The sequence below is a fragment of the Physella acuta genome, unplaced genomic scaffold (genome assembly GCF_028476545.2).
Source record: "Physella acuta isolate Inbredline_101_S28 unplaced genomic scaffold, ASM2847654v3 ptg000944l, whole genome shotgun sequence".
Lineage (NCBI taxonomy): Eukaryota > Metazoa > Mollusca > Gastropoda > Physidae > Physella > Physella acuta.
This window is the reverse complement of record NW_026732461.1, coordinates 2501-15459: the sequence shown is the minus strand read 5'-3', so window position 1 is coordinate 15459 and position 12959 is coordinate 2501. Positions and strand designations below refer to the sequence as shown.

The 12959-nt window shown below is 33.8% G+C and overlaps 1 protein-coding gene across 1 annotated transcript in view; it reads right to left on the bottom strand.

Annotated features, from left to right (window-relative positions):
- Nucleotides 1–5489: 5489 nt before the first annotated feature.
- The window catches only part of LOC131953740 (dual specificity calcium/calmodulin-dependent 3',5'-cyclic nucleotide phosphodiesterase 1A), a gene marked incomplete at its 5' end in the record, with an annotated part of 8102 nt that continues 632 nt past the window's right edge, over nt 5490–12959 (bottom strand). Inside the window, 1 exon segment of the mRNA XM_059317074.1 lies at nt 5490–6555. Within this exon segment, the coding sequence (XP_059173057.1) occupies nt 6278–6555 (278 nt within the window).

The window sequence follows — 12959 nt, the reverse complement described above, 5'->3', positions numbered from 1 at the left end:
ATCGCCTGTTTCAGCTTAATAAACGACTATAGTACCCAAACTTATTCATAGTCTTTTGCACTCACTTAAACGAACGTGCCTATTTCAATTTAATGAACAATTATAATACTCCAAGCTTATCCGTAAAATAACTACAACATTTGCACTTGATCAATCCCCGCTAATTATGTAGTTTTTTTTTCCCAACACCAAAACAAAGTAATACAAAAAATAAATTCATTAAAAACGTTTTAATAACTAGCTTTTATGTAATAATGCACAAAAAAGTAGAAAATAAATTATAGACTACTATTTAAATAACTATAAAGAAAAGCGTGGGTGTCTTCCTTAAAGGTATCCAATAGATACTAAAGTGACCCACGCTTTTCTTTATAGTTATTTAAATAGTAGTCTATAATTTATTTTCTACTTTTTTGTGCATTATTACATAAAAGCTTGTTATTAAAACGTTTATTATGAATTTTTTTTCCTTACTTTACATGTTTTATTTACAATAGAGTTACATGAATAAAAACCATTGCGCGCCTACTGAACGTGATGGCGCAGCTATTGAACGTGATGACGCGTGTGGTGTGGTTGGATAGACATGCCTATTAATTCGGTCCAAATTTTAATTAATTCATAAAAAATTAATTAGGCATCCAATTAAGTCAAGTTTAATTTCAGATTGCATTGTCTTCATGTCTTGACCTATGTGCCAAATGTGAATCGTATCGGTCAAGTAGAAATGTCCGAATTTTCACTCCAGCGTTTCGATCTAGACAGAAAGACTGACGACTGACGACAGAGGAAGCGAGTTAAATAAAAGCTTGTAAAAAGTAAATTATTTTCCACTAATGCAATGTTTTTATAATGGGAAGTAATTGTGCTTTCCTAATTTATCAAAGGGAAGTAAGTGCTAAAGGACTAAATATAAATAATTTTCAGACATAATTAAAATTTTTGTTATTTTTTAAAAATTAATTTTTTTTTATAATAATAATTTATTTTCTACTTTTTACTGCATTATTACATAAAAGCTTGTTATTAAAACGTTTTTAATGAAAAAAAAATCAGTACTTTACCTGTTTTATTTACAATAGAGTTTCATGACTAAAAACCATTGCGCGCCTACTGAACGTGATGGCGAAGCTATTGAACGTGCTGACGCGTGTTGTGTGGTTGGATAGACATGGCTACTAATTCGGTCCAAATTTTAACTAATTCATAAAAAAATAATTAGGCATCCAATTAGTCAAATTTAATTTCAGATTGCGTTGTCTTCATGTCTTGACCCACGTGACAAGTGTGAACCGTATCGGTCAAGTAGAAGTGTCCGAATTTTCACTCCGGCGTTTCGATCTAGACAGACTGACGACTGACGACAGAGGAAGCGAGTTAAATAAAAGCTTGTAAAAAGTAAATTATTTTCCACTAATGCAATGTTTTTATAATGGGAAGTAATTGTGTTTTCCTAATTTATCAAAGGGAAGTAAGTGCTAAAGGACTAAATATAAATAATTTTCAGACATAATTAAAATTTTTGTTATTTTTTTAAAATTAATTTTTTTTTTATAATAATAATTTATTTTCTACTTTTTACTGCATTATTACATAAAAGCTTGTTATTAAAACGTTTTTAATGAAAAAAAAATCAGTACTTTACCTGTTTTATTTACAATAGAGTTTCATGACTAAAAACCATTGCGCGCCTACTGAACGTGATGGCGAAGCTATTGAACGTGCTGACGCGTGTTGTGTGGTTGGATAGACATGCCTACTAATTCGGTCCAAATTTTAACTAATTCATAAAAAAATAATTAGGCATCCAATTAGTCAAATTTAATTTCAGATTGCGTTGTCTTCATGTCTTGACCCACGTGACAAGTGTGAACCGTATCGGTCAAGTAGAAGTGTCCGAATTTTCACTCCGGCGTTTCGATCTAGACAGACTGACGACTGACGACAGAGGAAGTGAGTTTAATAAAAGCTTATAAATTTTTTTTTCATAAAAAACGTTTTAATAACAAGCTTTTAAAAGTAGAAAAAGTTCCATTTCCGGTTATCGGAAATAGCTGAAAAGTTGATACGGATCTACTAATTTGATATACTTATAAATGAAATTTCTTCAATCTATCTGTAATGGTACAAGTTATCTTGTTATGGTTTTGGTTATGGTTATGGTTATGGCTCAGATTAAGGTTAGGTCCTAAATATAATCATAAAACTAACCCTAACACTTGCCGTTACCATAACCATAACCATAACCATAACCATAACCATAACCATAACCATAACCATAACCATAACCATAACCATAACCATAACCATAACCGTAACCAAAACCAAAACAAAAACCATAACCATAACAATTACCATTACCATTACCCAAACCCTAACCTTAACCCTAACCCTAACCCTAATCCTAACAATAACCCTAACCCTAACCCAAACATTAACCCTAACCCCAACCCTAACCCTAACCCTAACCCTAACATTAACCCTAACCCTAACCCTAACCCTAACCCTAACCCTAACCCTAACCCTAACCCAAACATTAACCCTACCCCTAACCCAAACATTAACCCTAACCCTAACCCTAACCCTAACCCTAACCCTAACCCTAACCTTAACCTTAACCTTAACCTTAACCTTAACCCTAACCCTAACCCTAACGCTAACCCTAACCCTAACCCTAACCCTAACCATAACCATAACCATAACCGTAACCAAAACCAAAACAAAAACCATAACCATTACCATTACCATTACCCAAACCCTAACCTTAATCCTAACCCTAACCCTAACCCTAACCCTAACCCTAATCCTAATCCTAATCCTAATCCTAATCCTAACCCTAACCCTAACCCTAACCCTAACCCTAACCCTAACCCTAACCCAAACATTAACACTAACCCCAACCCTAACCCTAACCCTAACCCAAACATTAACCCTAACCCTAACCCTAACCCTAACCCTAACCTTAACCTTAACCTTAACCTTAACCTTAACCTTAACCTTAACCCTAACCCTAACCCTAACGCTAACCCTAACCCTAACCCTAACCATAACCATAACCATAACCATAACCGTAACCAAAACCAAAACAAAAACCATAACCATTACCATTACCATTACCCAAACCCTAACCTTAATCCTAACCCTAACCCTAACCCTAATCCTAATCCTAATCCTAACCCTAACCCTAACCCTAACCCTAACCCTAACCCTAACCCTAACCCTAACCCTAACCCTAACCCTAACCCTAACCCAAACATTAACACTAACCCCAACCCTAACCCTAACCCTAACCCAAACATTAACCCTAACCCTAACATTAACCCTAACCCTAACCATAAAATTAACCTAACCCTAACCCTAACCCAAACATTAACCCTAACCCCAACCCTAACCCTAACGCTAACCCTAATCCTAACAATAACCCTAACCCTAACCCTAACCCTAACCCTAACCCTAACCCCAACCCTAACCCTAACGCTAACCCTAATCCTAACAATAACCCTAACCCTAACCCTAACGCTAACCCTAACCCTAACATTAACCCTAACCCTAACCCTAACCCTAACCCTAACCCTAACCCCAACCCTAACCCTAACCCTAACATTAACCCTAACCCTAACCAAAACATTAACCCTAACCCTACCCCTAACCCAAACATTAACCCTAACCCTAACCCAAACATTAACCCTAACCCTAACCCTAACCCTAACCCTAACCCTAACCCTAACCCTAACCCTAACCCTAACCCTAACCTTAACCCTAACCCTAACCTTAACCCTAACCCTAACCCTAACCCTAACATTAACCCTAACCCTAACCCTACCCCTAACCCAAACATTAACCCTAACCCTAACCCTAACCCTATCCCTAACCCTAACCCTAACCCTAACCCTAACCCTAACCTTAACCCTAACCCTAACCCTAACCCTAACCCTAACCCTAACCCTAACCCTAACCCTAACCCTAACCCTAGCCCTAGCCCTAGCCCTAGCCCTAGCCCTAGTGGGGGCTAATTTTCGCCTTGTAGTGTGATCTTTGAAACTAATGTTGTCACCCGGGGCGCTCCCGGTCACTCAACAGTCGGAGCCCCCATGTAAGCGACTGATTCGATTTAGAGAAAGATTATAGTGGCCCATCATGTCCATAGTAACATGGTACTTTTGTCATGGGGCAGACAGGGGAGCTCTTTTATATTATATATATATATATATATATATATATATATATATATATATATATATATATATATATAACACTAACAAAAATTAACATGCGTGTGATGTCATTTTTAAAACAACCCTTATTAACAAAGGAGAAATAAAAAGGAAATGCAAAGAATAAAACAACCATTTCGTTTGGGTCTGTCATTTTCACATGAATTGAAATTTATTTGCTTATACAATACAGCAAATATTATGCAAAAACGGTGTGTGTATATACAGAAACATTATAATGTCAATATCTACCAACTGATAATTTAGCCAACAGCTATTGTAAAGGATACAGCAATCAAATTTGCATTCTATACAATAAAGATTGATTGATAGTACAAAATAGAGAAATTTACATTTGCAACATTCAAAATTAAATTCAGACTACTGTAGGCTTAAATAGTTTCTTCCAGGCATCTATTCAAAGATAGTCTAACCCCCCCCCCCTCCCCCCGAACGAGATGGAATTTATATAGAAAACATATTTTACCATTGTCCGCCTCTGCACCCCCTCCCGGAAAATGTAGTCCGCCCCCACCCCACCCCCCAGAAAATATCAAAGCCCACCCCTACCCCAAAAAAGTCTGGAAGAAACTATGCTATTGTACATAAAAATCTTCAATTTCCTCTAAACGAACAAAAAAAAACATTTTTATCTAAAACTTCTTGTTTTAAATTATAACCACTATACACAAATGTATGTTAACGTTCAACCATAATGATTGTTCGCAATACCGCAGGTCTGTCCTTAACTACCCACCTAAACCTTTCTACACAGGTAGGCCTACTTGCATTTCTTATAACACAAACATACAAACAAACTGACACATTTGTAAAACAATCACAAAACACCTACAAGAACTCACCAATACATAGACAATCACAAAACTCACACAACCCCAAAGGAAGCTCTTTCCTACGCCTGTATAATCGTAATAAATAAATATCTTTACAGTAATATAAACAGTTACGTTTAAAATGCTTTTCTTACAGCCTATTAATCAGGAATGTATTCGAAATGAAACCCTATCAAACAGTCGTCCAGACTTTTTTCTCGGGTGGGGTGAGGGGGGGGGGGGGAGATGGGAACTTGAAATATTTTTTTGGGGGAGGGCGATGTGGGAGGCGTGTATATTATCTACATAAATTCTATTTCGTTCAAGAGGGGACGGAGTGAGGTGGTAGATGTTTTTTGTGTGGGGGGGGGGGGGGTGGGGGGCGGTGAGGAGGAGGGGGAGATCTGCCCCCCCCTCCCCCTTTACCAAAGAGAAGCCTGGAAAAAACTCTGCTATCAAACCAAAGACGTATTGTAAACAGGAAATACAGCATAGCACAATACGATCAAGAATGAACCAAAAACCTTGTGCAGTACATTTAGGCTCGAAGACTCGTTAAGCTTTTGTAGTACACAGCTGTAGTAGGCCTTACATAGATCTAACAGACGAATAGGCCTACATGTGGATGTAACAAGAAAACCTGAAGCGGCTCATTTCAAAACTAAACAAAAACTCGCAGGTTTTAGACACGTTGTTCGTGTTATGAGAAAAGTAGATAGCCTATATGTTTGATCACATTTTTTAATGTTACATTTAAAAGAGAAAATGACATTAAAAGATCACAGTTAAAATATTTACAAATGTTTAATGACACCGTTTTGGGCCGGTAGTCATACCCTTAGTTATAATTAATTCTGTAGCACTACGACAAATCAGCTTTATTAAATGTGATGTAAACAAAGCAGAGTCATCTTTGTGAGTGCACTTGGTCTACCTACACACGTTGCACAAATATGTGCACCTATCAACATGTGATGCACCTATCAACTTTTGGTGCATCAATCAACACGTGGTGCACCTATCAACACTCGGTTCACCTATCAACAGTTGGTGCACATATCAACACTTGGTGCACCTATCAACTTTTGGTGCACCTATAGACACGTGGTGCACCTATCAACAGTTGGTGCACCTATCAACTTTTGGTGCACCTATCAGTACTTGGTGCACCTATCAACACTTGGTACACCACTCAACTTTTGGTGCACCTATCAACCCGTGGTGCACCTATTATGACACCTGTTTGTTGACGTTATCTTGCTCGTCTGAAAACGAAAAGGACGCCGCCTCTGGTAAATTCTCCAAACGTTTAAACTTGGGTTCAGAGTGTCCATCCTGAGCCTGCTGTTTGCTGCAAGCCCTGCTGGGTTTAAAGACCTCGTCCTCTAGCTCGTCTGACGTGGGGGTCGAGTGGCCACTGCTTCTGGCCGGAAGCTCGCCTAAACTGGACAGCTTAACGGCAGACAACAGACCAGTGGTTGAGGTTTGGCGATGGATGGCAACAGGAGCTAGTGGAAGAAAACACATTGACTAAAATCTCTGGCAGTAAAAAAAATCTCAGAGAAGTGAACAACACATTTAGTAGTATGGCTGACAATTAAAAAATAAATCAAAATGAACGAATTAATTGAACGAATTAATTAGAAGCTTAGATGATTGGACGAAACTCTGTGTTCAGGTACTTTTTATTTCATAAATTCTATGTCAAATTCAAAACTTCTTTCCCAAGATTTGAAATGGAAACATTTTCCAACTTGCTCATTACTTGTGTCATCATTTTACTCTTCAATTTTTAAAGGCTTTTAAGATTTGTATGTTTGATTCCAAAAGTATGAGGTTGAATATCTGGTATTAAAGAGGGTTTCAAACATACGTTCCGGGCAGCATTCCACATTTGACACCGGTTGTTCGAGGACTAAAACATGAGAGAGTAAGAGAAGAAACTAACGTCCACACGATCAATCAATGGGCGGCAATGGAGTAAGTGTGTGTCATATGATTTACTTGATAAAACACGTTTCGATATCATTTTCCAATATTAAAAAACTGTCATATCTTCAATGCTATTATTGAGGTAAAGTGATAGAATAAAATCAACTGAATCTGTTTCCAGCTCCTACATTTATTAATAAGTTCAAACATACATATCTTTTTTTAAAATTTTCTTATAGGTCCCCAGATAAATGCTCAACGGGAAAATGCGCAATTAAGTTGTTAAGCTTTTTTTCTGCAAACGCAATTTTCTGGTTGCGCATTATTTCTGTGTGCGCGATTTTTTTGTGCGCAATTTTCCTTTGCACATTGTTTTTCTGTGCGCTTTTTCTACACCGTAAGGCGTAAAACCAACTGACTCAAACTACTGATACTATTATTACACCAACTGACTCTATCTACTGATACTATTATTACACCAACTGACTCTATCTACTGATACTATTATTACACCAACTGACTCTATCTACGGGTACTGTTATTACACCAACTGACTCTACTGATACTATTATTACACTACATGACTCTATCTACTGATACTATTAATACATTACATGACTCTATCTACTGATACTATTATAACACTACATGACTCTATCTACTGGTACTATTAATACACTACATGACTCTATCTACTGATACTATTATTACACCAACTGACTCTATCTACTGATACTATTATTACACCAACTGACTCTATCTACTGATACTATCATTACACCAACTGACTCTATCTGCTGATACTATTATTACAACAACTGACTCTATCTACTGGTACTATTATTACACTACATGACTCTATCTACTGGTACTATTATTACACTACATGACTCTATCTGCTGGTACTATTATTACACCAACTGACTCTATCTACTGATAATATTATTACACTACATGACTCTATCTACTGATACTGTTATTACACCAACTGACTCTATCTACTGGTACTATTATTACACTACATGACTCTATCTACTGATACTATTATTACACTACATGACTCTATCTGCTGGTACTATTATTACACCAACTGACTCTATCTACTGATAATATTATTACACTACATGACTCTATCTACTGATACTGTTATTACACCAACTGACTCTATCTACTGGTACTATTATTACACTACATGACTCTATCTACTGATACTATTATTACACTACATGACTCTATCTGCTGGTACTATTATTACACCAACTGACTCTATCTACTGGTACTATTATTACACTACATGACTCTATCTACTGGTACTATTATTACACAACATGACTCTATCTACTGATACTATTATTACACCAACTGACTCTATCTACTGGTACTATTATTACACCAACTGACTCTATCAGCTGATACTATTAATACATTACATGACTCTATCTACTGATACTATTAATACACTACATGACTCTATCTACTGATACTATTAATACACTACATGACTCTATCTACTGATACTATTATTACACCAACTGACTCTATCTGCTGATACTATTATTACACCAACTGACTTTATCTGCTGATACTATTAATACATTACATGACTCTATCTACTGATACTATTAATACACTACATGACTCTATCTACTGATACTATTAATACACTACATGACTCTATCTACTGATACTATTATTACACCAACTGACTCTATCTACCCCGTCACATGCTTTTGTGGTTTTGTATTATGTGGCGTCGACCTCCCAGTATTATTCTTGGCGTCTCGGAATACAAAATTATTTTTCAAGAAATGATTGTGTTCGTGTTTTTTTGCATGTGAATATGTATATATATATATATAGGCCCTATATATATATATATATATATATATATATATATATATATATAGAGAGAGAGAGAGAGAGAGAGAGAGAGAGAGAGAGCGAGAGAGAGAGAAAGAGAAAAAGAAATCAATAGTTTATTAATGAATAAAAAAAGAAAACTAAATTCATTCAGCAAACCACTGCATAAAACCACTGAAGCGTTAGAAATATTCCTCCCTGCCTTGCCTCCCTGGGATAGATCCTTAGATTTCCAATTAGCCCACTTACAAGGTATAAAATGGACGACAACTTTTAGATTTATTGGACATGGATTCAACCAGTTTTCACGGCATTCACAAACTAGATGAAGTGTGGTAAAATTTTTGCCAATCATTAAAACATCATGTTAATTTAATACGACTACCTATGTAAATGTCCGTTTTAGTTTTAATAAAATAACACGAATGTATTAATGTCCTTTACAAGGATCATTCTTACTTCAATCTGATTAATGATTCCATTGCTTAAAGAGTTGACAACAAACTTGATAGGTTGATTTTGTTCTAGGCCTACTTAAAGAGTTGACAACAAACTTGATAGGTTGATTTTGTTCTAGGCCTACTTAAAGAGTTGACAACAAACTTGATAGGTTGATTTTGTTCTAGGCCTACTTAAAGAGTTGACAACAAACTTGATAGGTTGATTTTGTTCTAGGCCTACTTAAAGAGTTGACAACAAACTTGATAGGTTGATTTTGTTCTAGGCCTACTTAAAGAGTTGACAACAAACTTGATAGGTTGATTTTGTTCTAGGCCTACTTAAAGAGTTGACAACAAACTTGATAGGTTGATTTTGTTCTAGGCCTACGTCTGTGTTGAACGTTCACACCCCTGATCGCTATAATTTCTTTAGAATGTTTTCTGACACAGGAGGTTCAGGCAGACAAAAGTTAACCTTTGTATCACTTTGTCACTCACATGTTTTTTCATCATTTCCAATGGTGTGATATGCTGCATATTCTTTTTTATGGAAAACTTTAACAACAAGAGAACCACACATATGACAATAAACAAATATGAAAGCTCATGCAGACTTGAAGTTGGGCAAATCGTAAATTAGTTGATAGCTCACAAGATAAGTTTGACAATATAAGGTTGGAGTAAAATATAACAAATCAAAATAAACACCACCAAATTCAACAAAGTTGGGTTAGAATAAAACAGAACATAAAAACAATATTAAATCCATCATAAGCTACAGTAGAATAAAACAGAACATAAACACAATGTCAAGGCACAGAAACTGTATGACACACAATTAAAACAACCAAACCAACAAACCAACCAAACATGAAAAGAAATCAAACAGAAACCCAGAAAGCAAAAAAAACAATCTATAAAAGATTTTTTTCTTTTTTTTTTGCTCCTTTCATCTGTTTTAATAATGAAATAACATTATGATAGCAAAACAGTTGAATACAAATTTACACAAGTTCTTATATAAGCCCTATTAAGAGCTGATGTAAATATATTCATGTTGAATATCCAAAAAAGCTAAAAGACTATGCAGTGACCTCAGTCCCTCACACAAGTCAGAAGTTTTAAATTTAATCAACTTATTTTTGTTTACAAAGGTGTCCTATTGCCCTAAGCTACACATTTTATTTTGTGCTGAATCAAACATTTTCTTGCCTGTTTGCAAACTAGGGTAAATAATGACATGACTAACATAAATTAGAAGACCTAAGAGTAAAAAGTAAGTACATGCTAGACTCTAGACTAACCAGATTTTGTGTTGAGTAAAAATAATTTTAAAATAATCAAAACTATACTGTTGTTATTCGCTTGATAAATGACCTATGTATAATGAATAAATACTGAATGATAATATAAAAACAGTTAAAGATGAGAACTATTTCTATAGAGTAATAAATTAAACACCAAGTGCATTCACTCTTTTAGTACTATACAGAACATTTTGCTTGTTTATCTTTACATTACAACATTCCAACTCGCATTCCAGAACCCACATTAATTTTTGATGTTATTTGAAAGTTAATTCTAACTTCCTAGTGGTCGAAATTCAAACATCTGTTTTCTAGAAGAAATATATGGCTTAATTAGTTATTTCCTTGTAGTTAATATTTTTTTAGAATACACACATAATTTTGACAAAGAAAACAAGATTTCATTAGATATTATTTATGTTTTAAAATTGTGTATTCTTTTAAAAACAGATACTAATCAAAAGCACTTTTGTTACAGCTGATGTATTTTTAAAAAAAAATTGTTTATACAGTCCAGCTTGAAATTATGACTATTGTAATTATAAACAATGACTCTTTTTGAAAATGTGGGTTACTTATTTACCATACATTTTGTATCACAATTATTATGTTTGTTAGTAAAGATTTTACATTATAAACTTCAAAGAGCACACATTCAGTATTTGCAAATAGGTATCATAATGTTAATTAAAATCTATTTACAAGAGAAATGTTTTAATCACAGTTTTGTCTTATGAAAAAATATAATGGAAAACAAGGAAGCAAATAAGTAAATACATCTTTTGTTGTGTTTATAAGGTTATTTTTTAAAAGCCACACTGAGGGTTCAGTATTCAAGATACTGTCACACTATGTTAACCTTTAGAATTTTCATAGTTTGAAAGGAAGACTTCACACAGCTTGTTTGACAAATAATTTGAATCTTTTGTACTTCTTGTGTTTATTTTGTTTAGCATGTATAGATCTTTTGTTGAAGCTTGTCATACAGCTTTTTCTAATACTTAAATACATTTTTTATTTTACATTTCCCTCTCTTATGATATAAAATATTGAAAATAGATATTGCAATACATTTGTTTATCTGTAATGTATGTATTTTAATTTTAAATCTAACATGGCTTAATTAGTTTCCTTGCTGATCAGATTGATCTCTTTCAATTCTTTGTAATGTAAATCATTGAGCAAACAAAAGATAAATGAACATGTTATGTCAAGTTTGATATCTACCAAATAGCAACTTGTGTCATTTGACAGAACTGTAAGTACAAATTTAACAAGGTCAATTTTATACACACACACATTCATGTTGTAAAGTATAGAAACAGAATCTATATATCTGAGTTTTATGTAAATTTGGCTGCTTCTTAAAAAAAATCAAAACAAATTTAATTTCCTAAACAAATGGACATTTATCTCAGATATTAATTTATTATTTACTGATTCAGTTATTTCTGAGTTAAACATTCATTTGCCCCATTTAACCATATTTAAAATAGTTTTAACTAATGCATTTAATTTATGAAAGAATAAAAAACATTTAAAATTAGTGATAGCTATAATTTTATAATTTTAGAGTTTCACTTCTGAAAACAGGTTGGTTTCCTAGTACCATTTTATACCTGATTTTAAAAAAATATAAAGACATATTTGCCAAAAAAATATATTTAAAAATACAGGAAACAGTGTAATAGTAAAATGTCCATTAATACATGCAGTTAAAAATGCTTTTGCATTAAGACATAAAGCAGATAGGAACAAATAAAAAACTTGAACCATGGAAGATAAAACTTAAATTGGAATTTCTTAGTTCATCCTGAAAATTATTGTAAACAGAAAACTTAAAATAAAGAGATTGAATACAATAGAGCTTATATCTGTTGCTGCAGAAGTACTTCTATCCATCATAGTCAAGAAACAATTGAAAACACTTATCAGTTATTTTAAATGATTGTCATTTATTAAATTAAAAAAGGCCACATGAAATGTCATTTAAAATATTTAAACTATACATTGATTTTCCTTTGAAAGTAAAACTGGAAGCTATAAAGATGCTACAGCAACATCTATAAGTGTTTAGGGATTTCTTATACAGTATACAGTTGGCACATTTTTAAAAAAATACATAAGATAAATTACAACAGTTTATTTACATGAATGTACAGGATTATCACTTAAGTTGTAAACATTTTAATCAATATCAAAATGCTTTAAGGTAACATTTAAATGTTTTAAGAAAAAATGCTTTAAACTTTTTATTTAACTATTTCATGTACTTAGTTTTAAGCACATAAAAATTAACAAGGCCACACATTATTATCTTTAAAGTATAGAACTAGAAACTTCCCTAGTAGAAATACCAATAGCAAATTCATT